Consider the following 25528-nt stretch of genomic DNA (forward strand, 5'->3'; position numbering starts at 1 on the left):
GCTTCACCTCAATTTAAATCCTGCCTCAGTTTAACTATATGATGAAATGAGCTACAGTTCAAGAAAGCTTATGCTTTTTAAGGCTTATTCATTAGAAAAGATGCTACCAGACTTCTCCTGATTTTTGAGCTTCCATTTATATAATTTAAATGTTAAACCTTACCAGGTATTTTTGTTGGTTCGTAAAGCTGGTGTCTACAAATTAATCCTTAGAGGAACAGCAAGACAGAAAGAAAAAAACTATCAGTGATGAGATGGACGGAGAAGGAACCATCCACTTGGCACTTCAGATTATCTTTGCCCAGAACTGCAGGCAACTGACCTGTTCTGTTTTCTACCAAGAAGATTGCAAAAGAAGAATGAAGAGTGGCTTATTTTGATGGTTTTTACCATCAGTGGCATCGGCAGGGAATTCGGAGGAATTCAAAAAAGTAAAGCTGGAGGCTAGGACGGTGCCCCTAAAGCCCTGCCCCCTTTTTTTCTTTGCTTCGTGTATTTGACATACATAAAAGGAGGGCAAAGTTTCAATCACAGTTGTGGGTTGCCATCTTTATTTTATTTTATTTTTTTGAACTCTTGGTGTGATTTTCCCAGCAATATCTGAAAGTAAAAGAATGATCAAAGCTATGCTGCATTAAGGAACAGAACATCTATTTGAGGAGAGAGGGGAATACAGTATAAAATAAAGGGCTGAAACCTGCCAGGGTTTCCTTCTTCCAGCCCTATAATGCAAACAACAACCACAACAACCTCCAACCAAGAAAAAAGGTTCCTCTTAAATGCCTATAAAGGCAGAATATCTTCAAGCAGGGAGAGGGGGAAGAGGCACATGGTGCTTCTAAATAGATACATTCTCTTCTCATTTACAGTATATGAACAATTAATTGCCTCCACTAAAGGTCACCTTTATCACCGTTTAAAACTATTTGTCTGCATCTTGTCAGACTTTTAATTATCTCACCCATGTCATGATTGCAAATTTGCTACTGCACTCTGCTCAGCAGCAGAGGCCCTTGCAAGATAATTAACTTCTGTATTATTAACCTGCAAAAATCAATGCTGTTCACCTTTACTCAGCACGCCCACCAAGGTGCGCAGCAATAGCCCAAGACTGACGCTGGGATGCAGGAAAGCAGGAGGACGCCCTCCTGTCGCAGCTCCTCATCCTACATTCAGGGAAAACATTTCCTCTCCCACTGAAATCCGACCACGTGAACTCTTACACATATATTCTCCAGCTGAAAAACACCCCCACCCCAAAACGGCTTGCATTTCAGTTTATGGAAGGAATCCCATGCTTGAGTACTGACGAGGCCCACCCAGATTCTGGCCTGCAAGTGACTCCTTCTGGATTTCTACACAGATAACACGCCCAGCAGTTAGCTAACACCGTAATCACGAAGTCAGGAGGAATTACATTTGGAATGTATGCGAAGTGGAAGTTAATTAAGGAATACATTGTCTCTTTGGATTCAGAATAAGCAGAATCTCCAAAGCACTCAGTTGCTACGATAACCTCGGCGATGGCCAAGACAGGTAGGCCTTGACTTCCAACCATTGGCAACTGGCTCACGTTTATGACGGTCGCAGTGTCCCTGGGATCAAGCGAATCCCGTTTTGCGACCTTCTGACAAGCAAAGTCAATGGGGAAGCCAGATTCACTTAACAACCGGGTTACTAACTTAACTACAGTGATTTGCTAACAACTGTGGAAAGAAAGGTCTTAAAATGGGGCAAAACTCACTTAACAACTGTCTCACTTAGCAATGGCAATTTTGGATTCATTTATGTTCATAAATCAAGGACTTACATAGTAAATATTTTAATATGCTCACATCTTACCTTTTCCCTATCATGCAACTCAGTGGCCTTTAGGGCTCTAAAACCAGACCTTTTAGGGTCAACCATCCAACTTGAAGGTTATGCCCGGTGTTGTGTCCTGAGCCTGTGAAGGCAGGCTCGGGACATTGCAACGGTCCCAGGCAGTTGCAAACTGCCCGGGACCAGACTGGCTGTCGCCAGCACTCGCACGCATGCGCGAAGTGCAAGCGCGCCAAATGTTGCCATTTGGCCCGGGGATCGCCTTTAAAAGGAGCAGAGGAACTTGGGCGTTGTCGGCGTTGTAACCAGCATGCTGTATTCCAATAAAGAGGCTCCTGAGAACTACCAGCTGCTTCATGCGTTATTTGCCATTCGCTGAGGACTTAACACTGGCGACGAAGGTGGGATGCCTTACAATGACTGCAGACAAGTTGTAAGCTTACCCTGGAGTCCTGAGCAGTAGGAAACGGCATTAAACTCAGCAGCTGCCTGCCAATTCAGCAAGCGTTGGAGGTAAGCTGGCTGATAGACCCTTCCTGTACTACTAAAAGATGGCAAAAGTAGGTAGACTTTCCGAATTCGATGTCACGCATCTGGAAAGATGGGAGTCTTACGTGGCCAGAGTAGAAAACTGTCTTAAGGTCAACCAAGTGAGAGAAGATAGCTTAAAAGCCGCCACCCTGCTGTGCGTTTGCGGTCAAGATGCATTTGAGATTGCTGAAAACCTAGCAGCACCTGCACCTCTAGAATCTGTTACCTACACAGACTTAAAGAAATTGCTAAAGGAACACTTCCAGCCCAAGTTGTCTGTCATCGCTTGGCGCCACACTTTTGAACAGAGGGACCAACGGCCCGGCGAATCAGCTAAAGAGTACATTGCTGCATTGAGAAAAGCCGCTAAACCCTGTGAGTTTAAAGATTTAGAAGAAAGGCTGAGAGACAGATTTGTATGTGGACTGAGACATAGAGAATTGCAGCAGAGACTTTTCGCTAAAGAAGACATCATTCCAAGATGCCTTGAGAGAGGTTACTGCAGAAGAGGCAGCAGGTGGCGCAATCAAGAACATGAGGCCGATCAGAAGTACTCCAGAAGCTGTGTCCGTGCACCAGGAAGGAGTCCAAGAGAGCTCAGAAGAGGATCCTGATGAAGAAGTAGACCGTCTCTACTCAACAAAAGAAGAGAAGCAGAAGGAAGGCAAGGAAAGTTCTTTAGCTGTCCCCAAGTGCTTCGGATGTGGAGGTCGTCACAAGAGGACCGACTGCAGATTTCACTCTGTTACCTGTAGAGCATGCGGAAAGCAAGGCCACATTGCAGCTGTGTGTCTGGGCCGTCAGAAGGTACAACCCCGAGAAGAATTGCGCCTGAAAGGTACCAGGGTCCCCAGCCAAAACAGGGTGGGTTTCTGTGCTTCGCGAAGAAGCATCTATAGGACAGGCACACACAAGCCCATTAAGAAAAAACTGTCACTTAAAGTGAAGTTACAAGGGGTTCCATTGGTCATAGAACTGGACACTGGGTCTGCACTTTCAATCATTTCCATACATACATTCAGAAAGATTTGTTCTGGCAGTGGATTTCAGGTCAAGCTTAGGCTTTCTGACATTGTGTTAACAGACTTTCAAAACTCCAGAGTGTGTGTTAAGGGGGAGGCCACCCTTAATGTACAGTATAAGGATTTTGAAGGTCCATTAGATGTATTGGTAGTAGGGGGTGAGCAAACGAGTCTCATAGGACTCGATTGGTTTGAGGCCTTGGGAATACATGTCACAGGGCTCAATAGCTTGCAAACAGTAGACCTACAGGAAGTCTGCAAAGAATTTGCAGATGTCTTCAGCCCACAGCTGAGCACATACAAAGGACCCCCTGTGTCTTTAAAACTAGACCCCACTGTCACTCCTATTAGAATAAAAGCAAGAAGGGTCCCTTTTGCTCCAGAAGGGAAAATTGACACTGAATTGGACAAATTGATTCAGCAAGGAGTCTTAGAACCTGTTGACTCCAGTCCTTGGGAGACCCCCATTGTCACGCCTCTTAAGACTAATGGGGACATTCGCATCTGTGCAGATTACAAATGCACTCTGAATAAGGCATCGCAGCAACATGCCTATCCTGTACCTGTGGTCAGTTATATTCTGGCCTCCCTCAAGGGGGGGGCGTGTTTTTGCAAAGCTTGACTTAGCTCAGGCGTATCAACAGTTGCCTGTTGACGATGCTGCTGCTGTAGCTCAAACCATTGTAACCCACAGGGGGGCATTCAAGGTAAAGAGGCTACAATTTGGAGTAAATGTGGCTCCTGGAATTTTCCAAAGCATAATGGAAAACACACTACGGGGTATACCAGGGGTTTGCCCCTATTTTGATGATGTCTTAATTGCTGGAGACTCTACACACAACTTAGCTGAGAGATTAAGGGCTGTTCTGCTGAGGTTCGGAAAACGGGCCTCAAACTCAAGAAGGACAAATGTAAAATTGGGGTGCCTTCTACAGATTTTCTGGGATTCAAAATCGATGCTACTGGGATTCACCCTGCTGAGTCCAAATTAAAAGCTATAATGCATGCTCCTAGGCCAAAGTCCAAGGCCGAACTACAGGCCTTTCTGGGCCTTTTGAACTTCTACAACTCCTTCCTTCCAAACAAGGCTAATGTAGCCGAACCACTTCATAGGCTCCTGGACAAACAGGCAGTGTGGCAGTGGTCACAAAAACATGAAGCAAGTTTCAATGAGGTTAAGGCCTTACTCACTTCTAACAGTGTGCTTGCACATTTCAATGAGTCCCTTCCTGTGTGCATTGCTTGTGATGCTTCTCCTTATGGGGTGGGAGCAGTACTAAGCCACCTCAGACCGGATGGAACTCAGGTTCCTGTTGCATATTACTCCAGAACCTTGTCTTCTGCAGAGCGAAATTATGCTCAAATAGACAGGGAGGCTTTAGCTGTTGTTGCTGGAATCAAAAAGTTCCATGATTTCTTGTATGGCAGACATTTCACGGTCTTCACTGACCATAAGCCTTTGTTGGGGCTATTTACCACACATAAACAAACCCCCCAAATCATCTCCCCTAGAATGCTGAGATGGTCAATCTTTCTGTCAGCCTATGATTTTTCTTTAATTCACAAACCTGGGAAAGAAATGGGCCACGCTGATGGCCTCATTAGATTACCCCTGCCAGTAGTAGAGGCTGATCCTGCACCAACAATCAACATCCTTTCAATTCAGGCCTTGCCTGAGTCTCCTTTAGATGCCAGGGATGTGGCTGCTGAATCAGCCACAGATCTCACACTCTCTTGTGTCCTGTCTTGGGTTTTATTTGGGTGGCCAGAGAGCTGTCCAGGTGCTGAGTTTCAGAGTTTCTGGCTTAAAAGGAACGAGTTATCCACTTTCCAGGGTTGTCTGCTGTGGGGCAGCAGAGTTGTCATTCCTACTTCAATGAGGACTAGGGTCTTAGGTTCCCTCCACGAGGGTCATCCTGGCATTGTACGTATGAAGGCGCTTGCGCGCAGCCATTTGTGGTGGCCTGGGTTAGACAAGGACATTGAAGCTAAGGTGCATGTATGCCACCTTTGTCAACGCTCACGCCCAGAAATGCCCCAGGCTCCTGTGCATAGATGGGAGGAAACACAGTCTCCATGGTCTATGGTGCACATTGATTACGCTGGGCCCTTTCAGGGTCAATTCTTCTTGGTCCAGGTTGATAACCATTCGAAATGGCTTGAGGTTGTACCTGTCTCTTCCACCACCACTGCAAAGACTATTCAAGTACTGAGGGGGATTTTTGCTGCACATGGGTTTCCTGATGTTTTAGTGTCTGACAATGGCCCTCAATTCACTTCCTCCGAATTCCAAGCTTTCTTACAGGCCAACATGATTCGTCATGCCACCTCTGCACCCTTCCACCCTTCCTCCAACGGTATGGCTGAACGCATGGTATCCATCACCAAGGATGCTTTAAAGAGACTGACATATGGAGACTGGCATCACAGGTTGGCTGACTTCCTCCTTTCCTATCGCACTACACCTTCCACTTCTACCGGGAGGAGCCCAGCTGAACTTCATTGGGGGCGCAAACTGACTACTAAGCTTGACCGGTTGCACCCGGACAGACTGCCTTCTAAATTCACACAACCCAGGGCACCTAGGCAACTGCTAGTGGGTGCCCCGGTTTGGACCCATAATTATGGGCCTGGTCACTTGTGGGTCCCTGCCAGAGTATCCAAGGTCACAGGTCCTTTGTCCTACGAGGTTTCCCTGGATGACGGTCGTGTCCTGCGATGACACTCGACCAGCTACGCACAAGACGGGACTCTCCTACTGAGACTCCTGGATCTTTTCCAGGGGGGAGGGGGACCTCTATGGGCAAGGGGAAGGGTGTGGGCTGCAGCCTATAACTAACAGGGAAGTCACAGATGGCCCATCCCAAGATTCCGCGAGTGCTCCAAACAGGAATTCGTGGGGACTAACTAAAACACAGGCACCAGTGCCTACTCCAGCCAGGGAGTTACCCCAGGGGCATAATTACTACACACCAGCACCATTCAGTACTCCAGTCAGGGAGAATAACCGGGAGCATCCAAATAACTCACACCCTGCAAGAGAGCTGGCACACAGTCCGTCTAGTTGGCCCAATGCTGCCACTGTTCCTAGAAAGGGGCAAGCACATAGGGAGGTGGTCGAGGAACCGAATCCCGATTACAACACCTCTGGCACCACTCAGGGGGCAACTGAGTTTTGGGACAGTACCGAGAACCCAGAGAGCCCAACTATGGAACTGGAACGTGGGGGAAGACAGCCTCATGATAAGTCTAGGGCAGACCTGGGAGGCTCTACAGAGTTGCCCAACAGTGACAGCCCTTTAGAAGGGCCAGAGAGCCTGCAGCTAGGCAAGACAACCAGGTTACATAGAGAACAAAGTCCTGGCCTGACGAGCCCGGTGGGCAAGCAAGCAGGCCAGGCGTTGGAGCACAGTCCATGGGGACCATCAGGGTCAAACAAAGGGGTACTTGGAGGGTACCAGGGAATTCGGAGGTCACCGAGAGCTAGAAGATCTCCTAAATATCTAGAAGATTTTGTAACTCTGCTAGCAAAGCAGAATTAATAAGAGGGTATTCCTGTACAAGTTGGAATAATGAACACTGGGGGATGGAAGCCAAAATTGATAACTTGGTACATGGAGCTAGTGTGGCTCCCACGCTCGTGTTAAGGTTGCGTGTCACTATTTATGTGGTTGTAGTTTTAGCCGGGAGGGAAGGGGTGTTGTGTCCTGAGCCTGTGAAGGCAGGCTCAGGACGTTGCAACGGTCCCGGGCAGTTGCAAGCTGCCCGGGACCAGACTGGCTGTTGCCAGCACTCGCGCGCATGCGCGAAGTGCAAGCGCGCCAAATGTTGCCGTTTGGCCCGGGGATCGCCTTTAAAAGGAGCAAAGGAACTTGGGTGTTGTCGGCGTTGTAACCAGCATGCTGTATTCCAATAAAAAGGCTCCTGAGAACTACCAACTGCTTCATGCGTTATTTGCCATTCGCTGAGGACTTAACACCCAGGGATTTCCAAACTACATTATAAACAGAGGGCAGGAAACCTACGGGACTTCCAGATGTTGTGGACTCTTCCCAGCAGTCCTCATCGCTGGCTATACTGTCTGGGCTGTTGGGAATCACAATTTAGCAAGATCTGGAGGAACATCATTTCTTCAGTCTGGTCGCAGACTAACTTCCAGAGTAGAGCAAGGTTAGACTTCCACAGGATCCAGGTCCTTGATTTTGCTTAGTATCCCAGAAAACACTGAGCCCTGACCTAACCTTCTTGGGTCTGTGTCGGTCACTAGAATAAATCAGATTCCACTTGATTTGGGCCCTCTCCCCCACCCACTTCCAAAACGGCCTTGAGTTCCAAGATCCATGCCTCACTTCTTGGCTCTTTTATGACTCGTGGACTTCAACTCCCAGAATTCCTGAGCCCAGCACGAGTCATATAAGAGCCAAGGTTGCCTACCCCTGCCCTAGCCATAGTGTCTCACAGTTCTGCCTCATCAATGAAACCTCAGTCTTCCCTGCCATGCAAAATCCTGGACTTTAGTTTTGCTATTGCCAAGCAGCTTTGTTTCCGCTGCTTCCTCCAATCCTTTGAAAGAGAAGGCCAGTTCTCTTCACAGTGTTAAGCCCTTCAGCAAGGCAGCTCACCGTGCCCCAAAAGATGGGAAAGCATTTGTCGATCAAGGAGTCCTTTGCCCTACTAAGCTGAGTGCCATGGAAACAGCTTTTTCCCTCCCCTCCAAAAGTGAGATTAAGGGTGTCCTCTTCTCTTTTCCAGGCCTCAAGAGGCAATTTGCAGAACTCTCATTCAAAACACATTCGTATACATTTTCTTTCTTGACATTTGTGATTTCGGAAGACAGCTTCCACCCTACCAAAAACAGCAGAGAAAGAAGAAGCTGACAGAACACACAGGGTGCATTTCACAGAACAGTTAACATACCCTATGAAAAGAGGAAAAAGTTAGGGAGTCCTAACTACCTCCAACATTTTGAATAGTTTAGCCAATAACTTATTTTGTTTCGAGTATTTACACTGCGCATCTTTTTTTTTTAAAGACACGGAAGAATCCAAAGATTATTTGACCATTCAAAGTTGCCTCAAACCGGCAGATGGGGAGCATATAGATTTAATAAATAAATAAATTTCAAAACAATAGTTTATCAGTTCACCAATTACTGAAAAAGTCCAACACAATAAGAGTTTATTATACAGGTGGTCCTCAACTTACCAACCACAGTTGAGCCCCAAATTTCCGTCGTTAAGTGAGACCTTTGTTAAGTCAATTTTGCCCCATTTTACGACCTTCCTTGCCACATCTGTTAAACAAATCACTTCAGTTGTTAAATTAGTAACAGGGTCGTTAAGTGAATCCGGCTTCCCCATTGACTTTGCTTGTCAGAAGGTTGCAAGAGGAGAATCACGTGACCCCGTCATAAATACGAGTCAGTTGCCAAGCATCCAAATTTTTATCACATGACTCTGGGGATGCTGCAAGAGTTTTAAGTGAAAAATGGTCATAAGTCACTTTTTTCAATGCCATTGTAACTTCGAACGGTCACTAAATGAAATATTGTAAGTTGAGGACTAAACCCTATACAACTGTGAAGGGTCTAGGCTTTTCCTTCATTTTTTAAAAAAAATTCTATTTCACACGTGGAAAGTCCTCTGTTTTTGGGCTGAAAGCCTCCATGTGATTTCCGCTAGATGCAGGTGAAGGAATTGCAAAAACTATTAATATTGTTCTGATGAGTCAACTCTTGCACGGCTTATTATCACCTTCCTGCCCTCCCTTCCACACAGTTCTCTAGAGTAAGATCCAAAGGCTGAGGATACTTTGATCTTGTTATTACAATATTCTAATGGTGTGTATAAAAAGAATGTACACAAGGACGTCTATATGTGTGAGAGAAAGAGATGAGGCGGTCTGTATCAACGATGTAGTAATAATTGCTATGTCAAGGGTACTTTACTTGACTGAGCAAGAAAATGTCATATCCTTGAGATAACTTGAACACTTTACATAAACACAGCGACATAGTTATCAAATATATACCAAAACAGATTAAACTCATCAGAAGGAAACTCCAGCACTAGTTTCATCAGGGAACCCCTATTCCAGTGGTTCTCAACCTTTCTAATGCCGCGACCCCATAATACAGTTCCCCATGTTGTGGTGACTCCCAACCACTTATACATCATCGGGTGCCAGGGGCGTGGCCAAAGAAAAGGGGGGAAAATGGCAGACAGCCTTGTTTGGCGACCCCCGTGAAATGGTCGTTCGACCCCAAATGGGGTCCCAACCCACAGGTTGAGAACCACTGCCCTATTCTGATTTCCAATTGCTGTGCAATTCCAAGTGTAATGTTTGTAAAAGTGACTTTATACTCTTCATTTCCATCCCCTTACCACCAACCAAAAATCTGCAGCTGGTTCTGCTGGATGAAGCTGGAACATCTGTAAGGTCTTTTTGCTGCTCAAAACTAATCCCAACCCTAAACCTAATTATTATACATAATTCTCCAAAGCTTTAAGAGACAAGGAGGAACCTACAGTGTGTTTATAATTTAACACTTCCCAAGTGGCCATTTTCATCAATAGGTGAGGTCAGATACATCCAGAAAATCACGGACAAATCAAACAGAAACCACTCTTCCCCCAAGCTTTCTTCCAAAACAACTAATTTCTTAATACCCAATTCCATTATGAAAGAAAAAGAAGAATTTTGCAGATGAATTAAAAACCTTTCTATAAAGCAAGAAATAGGCAGGTTTGTGTATCGCCTAACTGCTTCCCTGTGCAGCAAAGTGACCATTTCCCCAAGATATACATGAATTATTTTATGCTTTCAGCACATGTCATATAATGCCATAACATTAAACATTGTTAACTGTTGAACATTTAATTGTTTTTGCACTGTCTACTTTTACTATGGCAAAAAGCTAAAAGATATGTCTTGAATCAATATTCCCTCAGAGAGATAATTTCACTCTTTGGTGGGAGGAGAAACGCAGAAATTACTAATTTTCAGTGGGGCAGGATAGGACAACCTTTGGTTATCTGGATCTTGGAGAGCCCAACTGCCATGGAAGACTAACCTACCCTCAAAAGGGTATAAAATGTTCTCTGTCCAGAAGGAGAACCACACGAGTCTCAGGGTGCCTTCTCAAAACCCCTTGGCACTTCTGTGACACCCCAAATATTACCTGAAAGATGCTAGTGACAGCTGCTTTGTTTTGCAACTTGCCAACTTTCCGTTTATCTTTTTAATTAAAAGATTTTTTTCCCCCTCAGGAAGAAATTTCAGTGCAACCATATATAGGTAGTCCTCAACTTACAACCAGTCATTTAGTGATCATTCGAAGTGACAACGGCACTGAAAAAAGTGACTTATGACCATTTTTCACACTTACATCACACCACTGCAGCATCCCTACAGTCACATGATCAAAATCCAGAGGCTTGGCAACTGGTTCATATTTATGACAGTTGCAAAGTCCCGGGGTCAGGTGATCCGCTTTTGTGACCTTCTGACGAGCAAAGTCAACGGGGAAACCGAATTCACTTAACAACCATATTAGTAACTTAACAAACGCAATTATTCACTTGACAACTGTGGCAAGAAAAGTTGAAAAATGGGGCAAAACTCACTTAACAAATGTTTCACTTAGCAATTGGGTCAATTGTGGTCATAACTTGAGGACTACCTGTACCACCTATATCAGAGGCCCCCAACCTTTTGACCACCAAGGACCGGTTCCATGGAGAGAGTTTTTTCTGTGGACCGGAGGGTGCGTGGTTTTGTGTGCTGCCTGCATCCCACGGATGGAGCTTTGCTTGTCTGTGCGGACTGGCTGCTGGCATGCCACGGACCGGTACTAGTCCACGGACCAGGGGTTGGGGACCCCTGACCTATATAATAAAGGAAAATCAGTGTGGCAATGTAAGATTCAATTCTTAATCCGAATTCAAATCAGGCCCCCATACTGCGCACTGTAGTTTATTTTGCACAACCTGTCCTGATGAAATAAAACAATAACTAGAGAGGCAGTTTGGTTGGGGTTCCAGTTTAAAATTGCTATCCACATTGCATGGACAATGACAATGTAAATGATATAGCTTGAAAGGCAGTCCAAAGCAGGCATGACAATAGCAGATTCATCCCTAGGTTAAAGTCTGTCCACAAATTCTACACCTGGTTCACTCATTTTTGTGAGCTAATGACTTTTTGACAAAAGTATGGTTTAGCATGACACGTAGGCTCAACTTACATTTACAAAGACAGTTTATATCTTCCCAAGAAACGTCTAATCCTTTTCTGTTATCTCTGAACCTACCTCAGGAAAATGATAAGAAATTAGTGCTGTCGAGAAATAAATTGTTAATTAAAAAACAAGACTGTTTTAAATGAAGACTGCAGACTAGTAAAAGTAATTTCAACTTCCACTCCCAAACTCATTTTATAGGAAAATCAGCAGAGCTTTCTCCACTAATCATGCGCTAAGATTTCATGATGTACTGAACAATTATTCTCTTCACAGGACAATTCACACTCAAGAAAGCCTCAAGACATAATTATTGACCACCCTCATTGTGTTAAATGACTGTAAATCTTACCAAATGACATTATTAACTCTTCTTATGTCAATTTCTGCAAAAACACTAGACTAAATTGTGGCCTCATAAATAAAACACAATTTTCTTGACACACTTTCCCAAGAACACTGGCTTATGGCTCACTCCAAGAATTATCACCAGCATCGCAGTACAGAGTCAGCATAAAAATAAAACTTAAGTCACGTATATATTTGGAGTTACAATATTAGTATGTTCATTTTTTAAAAAAAAATACCTTTGACCAACACAGACATTTAGAATAATATATCCACCTGCAAAAGTATACAGCAAAACAATATCAGTGGTATTAATCCCATTGCTCTCTGCTCTCCTCCCATCCATCTGTTTGTTATCATATCGGTATATTCTCGTATTCTTTTTCATTCTTTGTTTTATTGTTCTATTATTTTACTTCTGTTTTGTTTACAGTGGCATTTCTTTTTCTTGTTGTGAACTGCCTAGGGTAGTCTCACAGCAAGATAGGCAGCAAATACATTTAATAAATAAATAAATATAAAGAGAACCAAACCGCAAGCCTATTTAGCCCAACACCAAGAAAACAAACACCCACACACACAAAAGGGCAGGTCCCATGACTCCTTTTAACAGTGTCCAATCAAACACAGGTAGTCTTTGACTTATGTTCACAATTACTATGGAGTGAACATGATGCAGTCGCAAAATGAGATACCATGAGATTACATTGCTTATTGATTGCAATACCCACAACCCCGATTGCTATTCTTAATCGCAAATCTTTAAATGAGTGCCTATGTAGGGACAAAGGATTCCCAATTCTGGAAAGTGACCCCTTGCCCTCCGGAACTGAATAATCTTCACAAGGGAGAATTTTCAATTAATCTCAATTTCTAATTTCACAAGACCAAATGATGCACCAACTTGACAGATTAATCCCTTTATCAATCAAGATCCAATATATTACACCCATTATTTTGGATGGAAGATGCTACCACTAAGCACACAGAGAACTGAAAGTTTCATTACTACTGTACAGTGTTCATTTTCTGGCTCTGTTCCATTCTATGGCCAGAATCACACACCACCACTTTCAACCACTTTGTAGTTTTTATTGTAGCTGATAAACCACCATTGATGGCATTTGTGGGACACCAGAAATAGCTAGTCCTTACAAAAACCCTTATATGTAGTCCTCAGAGTAGCTATTGATGAAAACTGGCAGCATGGTCTCCTGTCCTTGTTGACTTTCGAAGCTCAAACATTGTCCATACAGAGTGATACTGATTACTTTTTCCGTTCCACTGATAAATAGCAAATTCAAAAGCCAACAGCAAAATGCATCAAGACTTCAAATCCAGAACAGCTTCCAACAAAGCTAAATCAACTTTTTGGCAGTGCTCCAAGCTCAATAAATTTAAACTTCTTCATATAAATTAATAAACTCTGGATTTTCAATATATAAATCAACATTATATGAACACTTTTACTTGATGATTCTATATGTTGCAACACGTCAGCAAATTGTTTGAGTAAATCACTTAGTAAAGTTCATGGTTAGTATGCCATATGATCAAAGTCCATGACTAAACAATACTTAAGAATCCAGCCATGGACTAATCAATTAAGACAGCCATCACAAGTAAAGTAATGGGGATATTTGCCAAATCCTACAACAACTGAAATATCCTCTCAGAGAGACATGTCTTCTCAAACCCTCTCTGGGTAGAGTAAACTAATTAGATAGTAGCCTATCTTTAATTAGTTGACTAACTATTCGAAATGCACAACCCTCCTGTAGAAATTATACAAACTGTGGTTAGGCTCAGAAGGCTTCTCTCCACAAGTTACAAAAACAAGAGAGAAGAAAGTGTCCCTGAAGCTACACTGTCAATATATCACATCACAGCCACTTCAGGATTATTTGATAACCAACCTCAAAGGAATTAGGGTCCACTATGTTCATCCCTTAATTTAAACTAAGGGGTCAAAGACTTGCCAAGTTAAGAGATAGGTGTCTGTTCCATAGGACTCTTCTTAGCTGTGGTGCTATAGTGCTCTACCAGTGATGGCGAACCTTTTAGAGACCGAGTGCCCAAACTGCAACCCAAAACCCACTTATTTATCATAAAGTGCCAGGGCTGCATCAGCATTGTGGTGCCCTCGGGGGGGCGTGGCCCACTGGATGGGCATGGCTGAAGTGGTCATGACAGACTGGGTGAGGATGGCTGGGGCCAGTCCCTTGCCATCTCCAGGGCATTCCCGGAGAGGGCCAATGCCACTTGCTTGCTCACTTTCTGCCCCATCGCTTCCAAACGCCATGTGCTCGCTACTCTGGCGAACTCTGCTGGGGTAACGGCGCATGTGCCCACAGAGAGGGCTCTGAGTGCTGCCTCTGGCACACGTGCTATAGGTTCACCACCACTGTGCTATACCCTGTGCATCCTTGCTGCAGCTCATCTTCTGCCTTCAATGAACTCCACGAGGAACTGCTGGTTTATCATCTCATACACTTCCTCCAAGCCAAGAAGGAAGCATTGAATTCAGGCACATGTCATCCATCATACAATGCAGACACACAAAGTATACTTTGAGACTTTTGCTGGCCAGGCCTGGGCATCTGTTCATTATGTCAGAACTTTAAACCAAAACCAAAACATCACCAAGCTAGAGAGGGTTGAGTTTGTAGATTTAGACTTATAAAAGGGTGTGTATGAGAACTAATCACCTTAATCTGATCTCTGCTGGAAAAGCTCGTTCTGGATCTTTTCCCAACATCAACTCTATACTCAATAGCATAATGCATCATTCCTGCCAAAGAAGAAATGGGATGCTTCGTGTGAAACACCCCTAACGTGCAAAGAGACAATGATCACTTAGTATCAGCAGCACCTCCTTAGACTACACAATCCTTTCCACAACCTCAGCCCTGGCTTCCTCCTTCTCCCCTGCCACTGTGTCTTCCTTCAGAATCATTATGTTTTATTACAAGTTGGGGAGGGGAGAGGGACACCCATTTGGAAACCCAGCCGCATCTGCTATATTCTCTGGAGTCCCAGCCCAAAAGGTTTTGTGCACAAGCCAGAACAGCAAGAGCAATTCAGACACCCCCCCCCCTCAGCTCCCTTCTTAAATACGCAAATAGAAGAACAAAAAACACAAAGAGGAAATATTCAGAATAAAGAATGATGTAAGATCCAATGATGTGTTTCTGGCTGCACAAGGCTATTCTGAATAAGGCTGGCAAAGAGCTATACAAGCCTTTCACAGATGCAAACCGACATCACTTTTTATAAGCATACAAGGTATTTGGACAAAAGCATCCCCCCCCCCATTAGTCTTCTTTTTATGTTTGTAGGAGGGAGTAATAACTGGGAAATAATAAATGAAGGTGCCATTTCTTCAGAGATTAGTTTCCATAATTAAATTAGTTTGGGGGCCCAAGTCACATTCTGCACATTCTAACTCATAAGATTTTGAGGTTATTTCACAATAATAGAAATGCCATTCTGCCCATATTCAAATCATCTTTCAACATAGTTTAACATGAATGGAAACCATCAGGAGTTACCAGAACTATAGGCAGTGTGGAAAAGTGAAAAAGTAATTGCAAACCACTTTGATACTGTTGCCCCCAAAAAGAAAAAAAAAACAAACCTTGAACCTGCCATTAAGTCACAAAGAGACAAGCTGAACGAAGAGGTGGTTTACTTTAACCAGTGATACAAAAACTTGCTTTGAAAAGAGTTTTGACATGCATAAAGGAAGAGATACCGGTAACAAGACCCCAAAGGTCTAGCAAAACTTATATTTATAGTAAAAAAAAAAAAATCCCTGTGAAATACAGCTAAATTTAATCATTTAACCTTATGGATCTTTTTTTTTTTTCACCCTGAGATAGACCCAGCTCAGCTTCTTTGTTTCTCACTCTTTTTCACAGGCAATACAAATTTTGGAGGAGCTAGCATCTTCTCCTGGCTGATTAGAAATTCTGTCATGATAAAAAGAAGGAAGCAGAGTGTGCTACTGCAACTGCTGCTACTTTCTCCTTTCAAACACAGCTTAAATTAGGCAGAAACAAAGCAACATTCTGCAGGCTTTGTTAATTGGAAAAGATACACCAGAATTGCTTGGGAAAAGATACATCACCATTCATTTTCAGATACAAATATGAAAAATAAAAGGTCAGGCAACGCAGGTCAGTGAAATTGGGGAAGCACTAGCAGGATTGTTTTTTTGTTTTTTTCCAATTTAGGTCGCTCGACCTTTTTCATTACCAAAAATGAGAGCTTTGACATTTCAGTCATAAGTAGTATTGGAAAAACACAAATTACTTTGACTGCTGGATGCCTTCACGGTTATTCAACATGCTAATATTCGTCCACAAAGCATAGATTGTCAAAGGAAAGTGGTGCCAGGAAAATCTCTATCAATTCCACCAGCTCAGATTTTGTAAAAAGCAGGCATCCAACCCCCACTATGCGGATCTGTTCCTTTATGACATTGCCTGGGAGTAAAGAAAGGGGGGGAAAAATAGAAAAGCATCTGTAGTTTCCACAATACTGCACATTGTAGTAAGCTCTGGTTCAATCCAAAACTGGACCAATTATATGGTGGCTTAGGATAATGCAAAAACCTTGTCACTTATTCCATCACTCCTGTTCAATAATTTCTAATACTTCATTTCAAAAGTTCTTTGAAATGCCAAGGGAATTTCTTAAATGGGTCAGTTTCCATCATATAACTCAAAGCAATTAATGCTTGTAACTAGATCCAACAACCAGCTGCTTTGTGCACAGAATTCGGAATATAGTTTTGGGTATCACAAAAGTTATCCCATCTGGATCAAGAAGAAATCCATGTTACACAGGGAACGAGGACAGGTGCCTACTCCAACAGGAAACGTGTTAACTGACTCAGATGAACTCTGGTAATAAATAAGCCATCACTAGATCAGTGGTTAAGCTTTAGTTTCCGTATAGTGCAAAACCCTATTGGTTTTAAAACCAGAGGACAAAACCATGGTTTTAAAACCAATAAGGTTTTGCATGAACACACTGTAGTTTAGCCATTGATTTAAAGAAAAAATATCTTTTAAAAATATCTTCAAAAAAAGGGGGGGAAATGGATCCAGGAAACTACAGACCTATCAATCTGACCTCAATACCTGGGAAGATTCTGGAAAAGATAATCAAGCAATGAATCAGCAAACACCTAGAGCAGACATGTCAAACTCGCGATGTCATGTGACGTTGCACAACATATCAGGACTGTTTTGCCATTGCCGGCAATGGGGTGGGTGCAGCTTCCGCGTGACGCGTACAGCCCATGGGCCGGCAGTTTTTTACACTCCTGACCTAGGGACAAACAAAGTCATAACCAAACCCAACATGGGTTTGTCAAAAACAGATCATGCCAGATAATTCTTATTGCATTCTTTGACGAGGTGACAAAATTAGTGGACCAGAGGAATGCTGTGGATATAATTTACTTGGATTTCAGTAAGGCATTTGATAAAGTAGACCACAACCTACTACTTGATAAGATAGAAAAATGTGGGTTAGACAGCATCACCATCAGATGGATTCGTAGCTGGTTGACCGGCCGTACTCAGCGTATGGTCCTCAATGGAACTGCATCTACGTGGAGGGAAGTGTGTAGTGGGGTGCCCCAGGGCTCTATTCTGAGCCCAGTGCTCTTCAACATGTTCATCAACGATTTGGACGAGGGGATAGATAGGGAACTCATCAAATTTGCAGATGATCCTAAGCTGGCAGAATAGCCAGCAGTCCAGAAGATAGGCTTAAAATACATTGGGCGCTATTTAACAAAATGAAATTCAATGGTGAAAAAAGTAAGGTTCTACATTTAGGCAAGAAAAAACAAATGCACAGGTACAGTATAGGTGGTACCTTGCTCAATAGTAGTAACTGTGAGAGGGATCTCGGAGTCTTAGTGGACAATCACTTAAATATGAGCCAGCAGTGTGCTGCAGCTGCCAAAAAAGCCAACACAGTGCTAGGCTGCATTAAGAGAGGGATAGAATCAAGATCACGTAAAGTATTAATACCACTTTATAAAGCCTTGGTAAGGACACCCTTGGAATACTGCATCCAGTTTTGGTCACCACAATGTAAAAAAGATGTTGAGACTCTAGAAAGAGTACAGAGAAGAGCAACAAAGATGATTAGAGGACTGGAGGCTAAAACATATAAGGAACGGTTGCTGGAATTGAGTATGTCTATTTAATGAAGAGAAGGATGAGGAGTGACATAATAGCAGTGTTCCAATATCTCAGGGGCTGCCACAAAGAAGATGGAGTCAAGCTATTCTCCAAGGCATATGAAGACAGGACAAGAAGCAATGGATGAAAACTAATCAAGGAGAGAAGCAACCTAGAACTAAGGAGAAATTTCCTGACAATTAATCAGTGGAACAACCTGCCTCCAGAAGCTGTGAATGCTCCAACACTGGAATTTTTTAAAAAGAGACTGGCGGGCATTTTTCTGAAATGGTGTAGGGTTTCCTGCCTGAGCAAGGGGTTGGACTAGATGATCTCCAAGGTCCCTTCCAACCTGTTGTTGTTGTTGTTATTTTTAAGGGAAGCCTTTCTGGATTTTAATGACTTGCCATGCGCTTACTTGTCAGCAGTTATCCAGATTTCAGGAGTTTTTTTCCCCCCCAGCTTTATGTGGATATCATAAAGCTCAAACTAGGCCCTCTGGCATGAAAAACCCCAACTTAATCTGTTCTTCCTGTCCCTTTTAATGATTTTGGCAACAATGCCAGCATTTTTATTTTCATATAGCTTCTCTTGTAGAAGAGTTCTTCTCTGGCTGATATCCTACACCTCTTAGCATGTTGTATAACAAATGCTTTTAGCATTTTTCCTTGGCCAGCTACCCAGGAGTATCTAGAAATGCCTTTTGGATGCATTTGCTGCCTTTTTCAAGACAAAACTGTCACCCATCTGTTATAGTAAATAGAAACCATCTTGACATTTTTATTTTCAGATTTACTTGACTTTACAGATTTACTTTACTTTTTTACTTTCAGAGTTACTTTGCAAAATTACTTTCTATTTTACTTATTACATTTTTACTCTTTATTTTTACTTTCTGAGTGTAGAGTTTATAATCTATGAATATTTGTTTATACTCCTCTGAGATTTATTCAATAAAGCCATACATAGTTTTTAAGCAATAGGTGAAGCTCTTCTTAGGTTATTGACTCTAGAATAGCATGATGTATAACTATTGTGGTTTGTAAAGCACTATTATGTCTTTTTGACTGAACATATGTGATTCTAGCCAACTCTGTCTTATTCAACAGATGATAGTTAAGCAAATCAGATCTAACAATTTTATGCATGATATCATGCAATCTTTATCTCCAAATATCTACAGTTCAAAGGTCTACCCACTCTCAGTCACAGATATTATTAAAAGTTTCAGACCTGGTTCAAACCTTACAATAAGTCATAATTTGTTTGATAACAGATGACCCGATATCACAATGAGTTATGTTTATACCATACACTGTCATAAGTCATGGATCCAAATCATAATGGCTGGGTTCATATAACGTGCTAGGTCAAAATAATTAGTACATCACATGAGCCCAAATCATATTTATAACACTTTTTTATAAGACATAACGAGCACCAAGTAACCAATCAGACCTTAACCTGGCGCTTTATGCAAATCAGGCCCATGCATTTATTTAATGGCTCAATGTTTGATTATGTTAACTGAGTAAACTGTAGTTTAACAAGTATGTCATAGAAACCTTGCTCTAATTCCTCGAGATCCTTTCTGTCTCAAAGTTCAATAACTATACAGATTACACAAATTCTGGGAGTTCGTAGGTTCTTGTCAAGGCCTTTGGATTTTCCATATATTTAAAGAGCATGTTGAAAACACCAATTTATTTTGAGGTGGCAGATCCCCATAAAGGAGAAACAAACAAAGTTACATGAGCAGGAGCCATGCAGCAATGAACAAAAAATAGTCAGATGCAGACATGCATGAGCAATGAAAGACTTTGATAACAATACATCATATATCACTATATGTTTTATCACTGTTACATCATAATACATAATACAATCCTCTAGAACAGGAACAGATACAGGATCTGACAAGAGGTCAGGATGAAAGTAGGCAGAGGAAATACTACCTTTATCTCTCAATCTACTTCCAAGAGTACCCACCTATTTTAACATATTACAAAGTAGGTTAGGACTGAGAAACTGGGGGCCCCAAAATCACCTAGAGCAGTGGTTCTCAACCTGTGGGTCGGGACCCCATTTGGGGTCGAACGACCATTTCACGGGGTCGCCAAACAAGGCTGTCCGCCATTTTTTTCCCCTTTTCTTTGGCCACGCCCCTGGCACCCGGTGATGTATAAGTGGTTGGGGGTCACCACAACATGGGGAACTGTATTATGGGGTCGCGGCATTAGAAAGGTTGAGAACCACTGACCTAGAGAGTTTCATGATCAAGTGTGGATTTCAACCTGGGTTTTCCCAGTTCTAGTTCATTACAGTATATTTCCCTGGCTCTTCTGCCTCATCAAATGCATGACATTACAGACATTAGCTCATTATTGTTTCCATTTAAAGAATAATTCCCTCTGTTGCATAATTAATTCTTCCTCTCTTTTTTTGCCTAATTTTACAAGACAGCGTCTAGCTGGATAAAGCTGCAAAACCAAGAGTGTTGCAAGTACAGACCAGAAGTAAATGCAATTTTGTCAGCTTTCTTCAAGGCACTTTTTCTTTCTTGCTGAATATGACTCTCTACTCCAATAGTACCTGTGCTTTGACAAAACTAATATGCTGAAGATTTTTAAAAGGAACTATTGAAACTCTACTGAGGACAAAAATCTCCACCTCAAAGTTTTTGAGAATTGATACATCCCTCTTCTAAAACAGACTGACCTCAGAAGCCACTTTAAAAAAAAACCTTTTTCAATGTCAATTGGAAGCATAATGTTGCTTGCACATTCTACACAAATAAATGCCAATGGATATAATCTATAGCAGCGGTTCTCAACCTATGGGTCGCGACCCCATTTGGGGTCGATCGACCATTTCACGGGGGTCGCCAAGCAAGGCTGTCTGCCATTTTTTTCCCCTTTTCCAGCGGGTGCCTTACCTCCCTTGGGCTGGGCCAGCTGGTGGCCCAGCCAATGGTCGGCCTGCTCCATCTCTGCCGCTTGCCAGCTACGCCTCGGCCGGCGCAGGGGGTGGCACCACGCATGCACGGCACTCCCTGGCAGGGAAAATCCTCGACTTACGACCGGTTGGGTAGTCCTCAACTTACGACCGGTTTAGTCCTCGACTTACGACTGGTTGGGGGGTTGCGTCATTAAAAAGGTTGAGAACCACTGATCTATAGAGTTTTCATACTGTATTACAAAGTTAAATTCACAAAAAGGTATCAAGAACAATAACAAATTAACTTCTTCAATATTTAAAGAAATACCGAGATTCCTTAGCATACATGGATTTGCAAAATACATAAAAAAAAGCTTGTGCCAAATGCTATGAAGGATCAAGTTGACACTCAAAAGGGGAAGCAATCTGTAGACTAAACATCACATCAATCTTTTTACCCAGCATCAATTGAAAATGTGGATCTAATGAGAAAAAAACATTAGTTTCTTATATATACCATGTTATAGGATGACACAGTTTTAAGATCCTTAAATTTTGCTGAAGCAAAAGTGACCACTCTGTCTCTATCTCAGGGCCACTGAGATGTGAATGCTGTCAATATGCAGTTTCTCTTAATCATTCAAGAAATAACAAGGAAAGCCCCAAGCCTCACTACAAATGTATTCCTATGAAGTACAATCCTTTTGTGCACTTTTACTTGAAATCAGTGCCACTAAGATCGAGTCAAGCTTGTTTGGGAGTAAAGGTGCATATAGAATAGGATCTCTTCCCTTGACCAGATTTAATAACCGACAAGGCTTGCAGGTTTTCCACACAGATTCATAGGAGAAATTATTTTCCCGGCTGTTCCAGGTTTTCCCCGACCGCTTTTTCTCATTCACCCCTCCTTGCAAATGAGATACAGATCTTTGCTCGGAACAAACCAAGCAGTAGGAAGTGAATGGCCGCCTGGAAGGCAATAACTTTAAGCGGAGCCCGGATCTCACTGGATTGTACACTTTTCAAACCCTGCAAGGGACTACACACCGTCCGTTTTGACGAACGCCTGTGCCGGAGAAAGCCAGGCACTTAGTATTTGCAGGTTCCCTGGTCCTTTCGCACATCCCCTCGCAGGGGGACAGCGACTCTCTCGCGAAGCTCGCCAGTGGCCCCACTCCGCTTCAAACAATGGATCAGCTGCTGCAGAGCCAGGGCGATTTCCTACGAACCACTCCGAGCCCTTTCCCCCTTGGGCTGACAAAATAAAAATCGCGACGGGATGGGGGACCCCACCGCTCCCCCCTCGCCGCCCGCTGAGCCTGCCTGGCGCACGGCTGGAAAAAGAGAAGGGCCGACGGAAACCCCCCGTTTTCCGCCTCCATTGGACTGTCTCCGCCGCGCTGGACCGGGATGGGGAGGGGAGGCAAAGCCCACTCGGTCCGCACTCACCAGCACCACGGCGAATCTCTCCTCCAGCTCTCCCGGCTCGGGCATCGGGAGCTTGAGGGGTAGGTTGTGCGCCCTGAAGTCCGTCTGCTGAGAGTCCATGCTCCCCGCATTGCCCATGGCGACGGCCCTTCCTCAAGGAAGGGGAGCGGAGAAGATCGGTCCACCTCTCCGCCCGGGTTTCTCCCGCCGCGTTTCAGCTCCAAACCGCCGCTCCTCCAGCAAGCTCCGCGCGCTGCAGCGGAGTCCTTCTCTGGCTGCTCCGGTACTCCTTCCCCGCCCAGTCAGCCGCGCTCTCCTCTCCTCCGCGCGCCGATTCCCCCAGCGCCCCACGCGCGCAACCCCCCAAAATTTAAGAATCAGAGCCGCGGGGAGGCAAGGCGCACAGATCTCTGTCTCCCTCTAGGACCGGCCTTGGAAATGCCCGCCCTCCGCCTCCTCCCCAGCACAATCGGACTCCCTTTCTTCCAGCACTAGTGCGGCGGGGAAGCCGGGATCTTAGCGGCAGCATGTTGCATGCTTTTCACTCCAAGCAGCCCGGGCTGGAAGACGCATGGCTGGGGCGGAGCGGTCCTCCTTAACCAGCCCGCTGATGGTCTCTGGACGGTCGGCTGCAGCCAGACCCGGCTCGCCCCCCTCACGCGGCGCAGCGCCTACCAAGCGCAACCCGCAGAAGAGAACCAGCCGCCACACTCTACAGACACGGCGCACCGCAGCACAAAGCCCACTCTGCTTCAGACACCTCCTCCGGAGCTTCTCCACGCCCCTGCCCCGGGGAGAGCTGGGAAGCGTAGTCCTAGTCTTCACTAGTAGACCGCATCTGTCGACAGACCAGACTTTACCTTCTTCCTCCTAACTTATATGTAATGAAATGCTTTTGGTTTGGTTTGGTTTGGTTTTTAAGTTGCAGACTCGACTTCTGCCATTTGCAAGCAGAAATACGATTTGCATTACACTGATGAAAATGAGCTTTGGATCTAGACGTGAACAGAAGAGCATCTTTTACACAAAAGATTGAGGTGTCCTGTTAAAATTTAAAAAAAAAATTCAATAAAAATGTGTGTGTATATATATATATATATATATATATATATATATATATATATATATACACACACATTTTTATTGAATTTTTTTTTTAAATTTTACAAAAACAAAACAACCCTTCCCCAAACCTCCCCAACCCTCCCATTCCCTCCCCCGACCTTACCACAGGTCCATTTTGCTCCAGGAGTTCACTGTGACCTAACCCTAACCCTAAGTGGAATTTTCCTCCAATGGGATTTTCCCATGTATTTTACCAGGAAAAATAGATAGGGCAGCCTAGAAAGATCTATATCCTCCTCACCATTTCAAAGCACTCCAAATTTGTTGGTGATATTCATTTTGCTCTATGAGTTCATGGTGACCTAACCCTATGTGGAATTTTCCTCCAATGGGATTTTCCCATATGTTTTACCAGGAAACATAGGGCAGCATAGAAAAGTCAGTGCCCTCCTAACCATAACCAAGCACTCCTGATACATTGCCGATGTCTATTTTGCTCTACATGTTCATGGTGACGTAACCCTAACCCTATGTGAAAGTTTCCTCCAATGGGATTTTCCCATGTATTTTACCAGGAAAAATAGAAAGGGTACCCTAGAAAGTTCTATACCCTCCTAACCATTCCAAAGCACTCCAAATACATTGGCGATGTCCATTTGGCTCTACACGTTCATGGTCACCTAACCCTAACCCTATGTGGAATTTTCCTCCAATGGGATTTTCCCATGTGTTTTACCAGGAAACATAGATAGGGCAGCATAGAACAGTCAGTGCCCTCCTAACCATAACCAAGCACTCCTGATACATTGGCGATGTCTATTTTGCTCTACAGGTTCATGGTGGCGTAACCCTAACCCTATGTGGAATTTTCCTCCAATGGGATTTTCCCATGTATTTTACCAGGAAAAATAGATAGGGCAGCCTAGAAAGATCTATACCCTCCTCACCATAAACAAGCACTCCAAATTTGTTGGTGATATCCATTTTGCTCTATGAGTTCATGGTGACCTAACCCTAACCCTAAGTGGAATTTTCCTCCAATGGGATTTTCCCATGTATTTTACCAGGAAACATAGATAGGGCAGCCTAGAAAAGTCAGTGCCCTTCTAAGTATAACCAAGCACTCCAAATTTGTTGGTGATATCCATTTTGCTCTATGAGTTCATAGTGACCAAACCCTATGTGGAATTTTCCTCCAATGGGATTTTCCCATGTGTTTTTCCAGGAAACATAGATAGGGAAGCCTAGAAAAGTCAGTGCCCTCCTAACGATAATAAAGCAGTACGAATTCATTGGCAATGTCCATTTTGCTCTACCACTTCTTCGTGACCTAATACTAACCCTAAGTGGAATTTTCCGACAATTGGATTGTACTGTCTAAGTTACCAGAAAACATATATAGGGCATCCGAGAAAAGGCAAAGCCCTCCTAACCATAACCAAGCACTCCGAATACATTGGCGATGTCCATTTTGCTCTACACGTTCATGGTCACGTAACCCTAACCCTATGTGGAATTTTCCTCCAAAGGCATTTTCCCATATCTTTTACCAGGAAACATAGGGCAGCATAGAAAAGTCAGTGCCCTCCTAACCATAACCAAGCACTCCTGATACATTGGCGATGTCTATTTTGCTCTACATGTTCATGGTGACGTAACCCTAACCCTAAGTGGAATTTTCCTCCAATGGGATTTTCCCATATATTTTACCAGGAAAAATAGAAAGGGTACCCTAGAAAGTTCTATACCCTCCTAACCATTCCAAAGCACTCCGAATACATTGGCGATGTCCATTTGGCTCTACACGTTCATGGTCACCTAACCCTAACCCTATGTGGAATTTTCCGACAATTGGATTTTCCCATGTGTTTTACAGGAAACATAGGGCAGCATAGAAAAGTCAGTGCCCTCCTAACCATAACCAAGCACTCCTG

At 43.5% G+C, this 25528-nt stretch overlaps 1 protein-coding gene across 8 annotated transcripts in view; it reads right to left on the reverse strand.

Moving 5' to 3' along the window:
* FMNL2 (formin like 2) overlaps positions 1–23279 on the reverse strand; it is a 239960-nt gene extending 216681 nt beyond the window's left edge. For all 8 annotated transcript variants that reach the window (XM_039335432.1, XM_039335436.1, XM_039335434.1 and 5 more), the window contains exon 1: positions 22551–23279. In XM_039335432.1, the coding sequence (XP_039191366.1) occupies positions 22551–22667 (117 nt within the window). In that variant the 5' untranslated portion in view covers positions 22668–23279. The remainder of the gene's footprint in view (positions 1–22550) is intronic.
* Between the last annotated feature and the right edge of the window lie 2249 nt (positions 23280–25528).

Source organism: Crotalus tigris, unplaced genomic scaffold, assembly GCF_016545835.1.
Source record: "Crotalus tigris isolate CLP2741 ecotype Arizona unplaced genomic scaffold, ASM1654583v1 scf7180000017641.3106099, whole genome shotgun sequence".
In the NCBI taxonomy this organism is placed as follows: domain Eukaryota; kingdom Metazoa; phylum Chordata; class Lepidosauria; order Squamata; family Viperidae; genus Crotalus; species Crotalus tigris.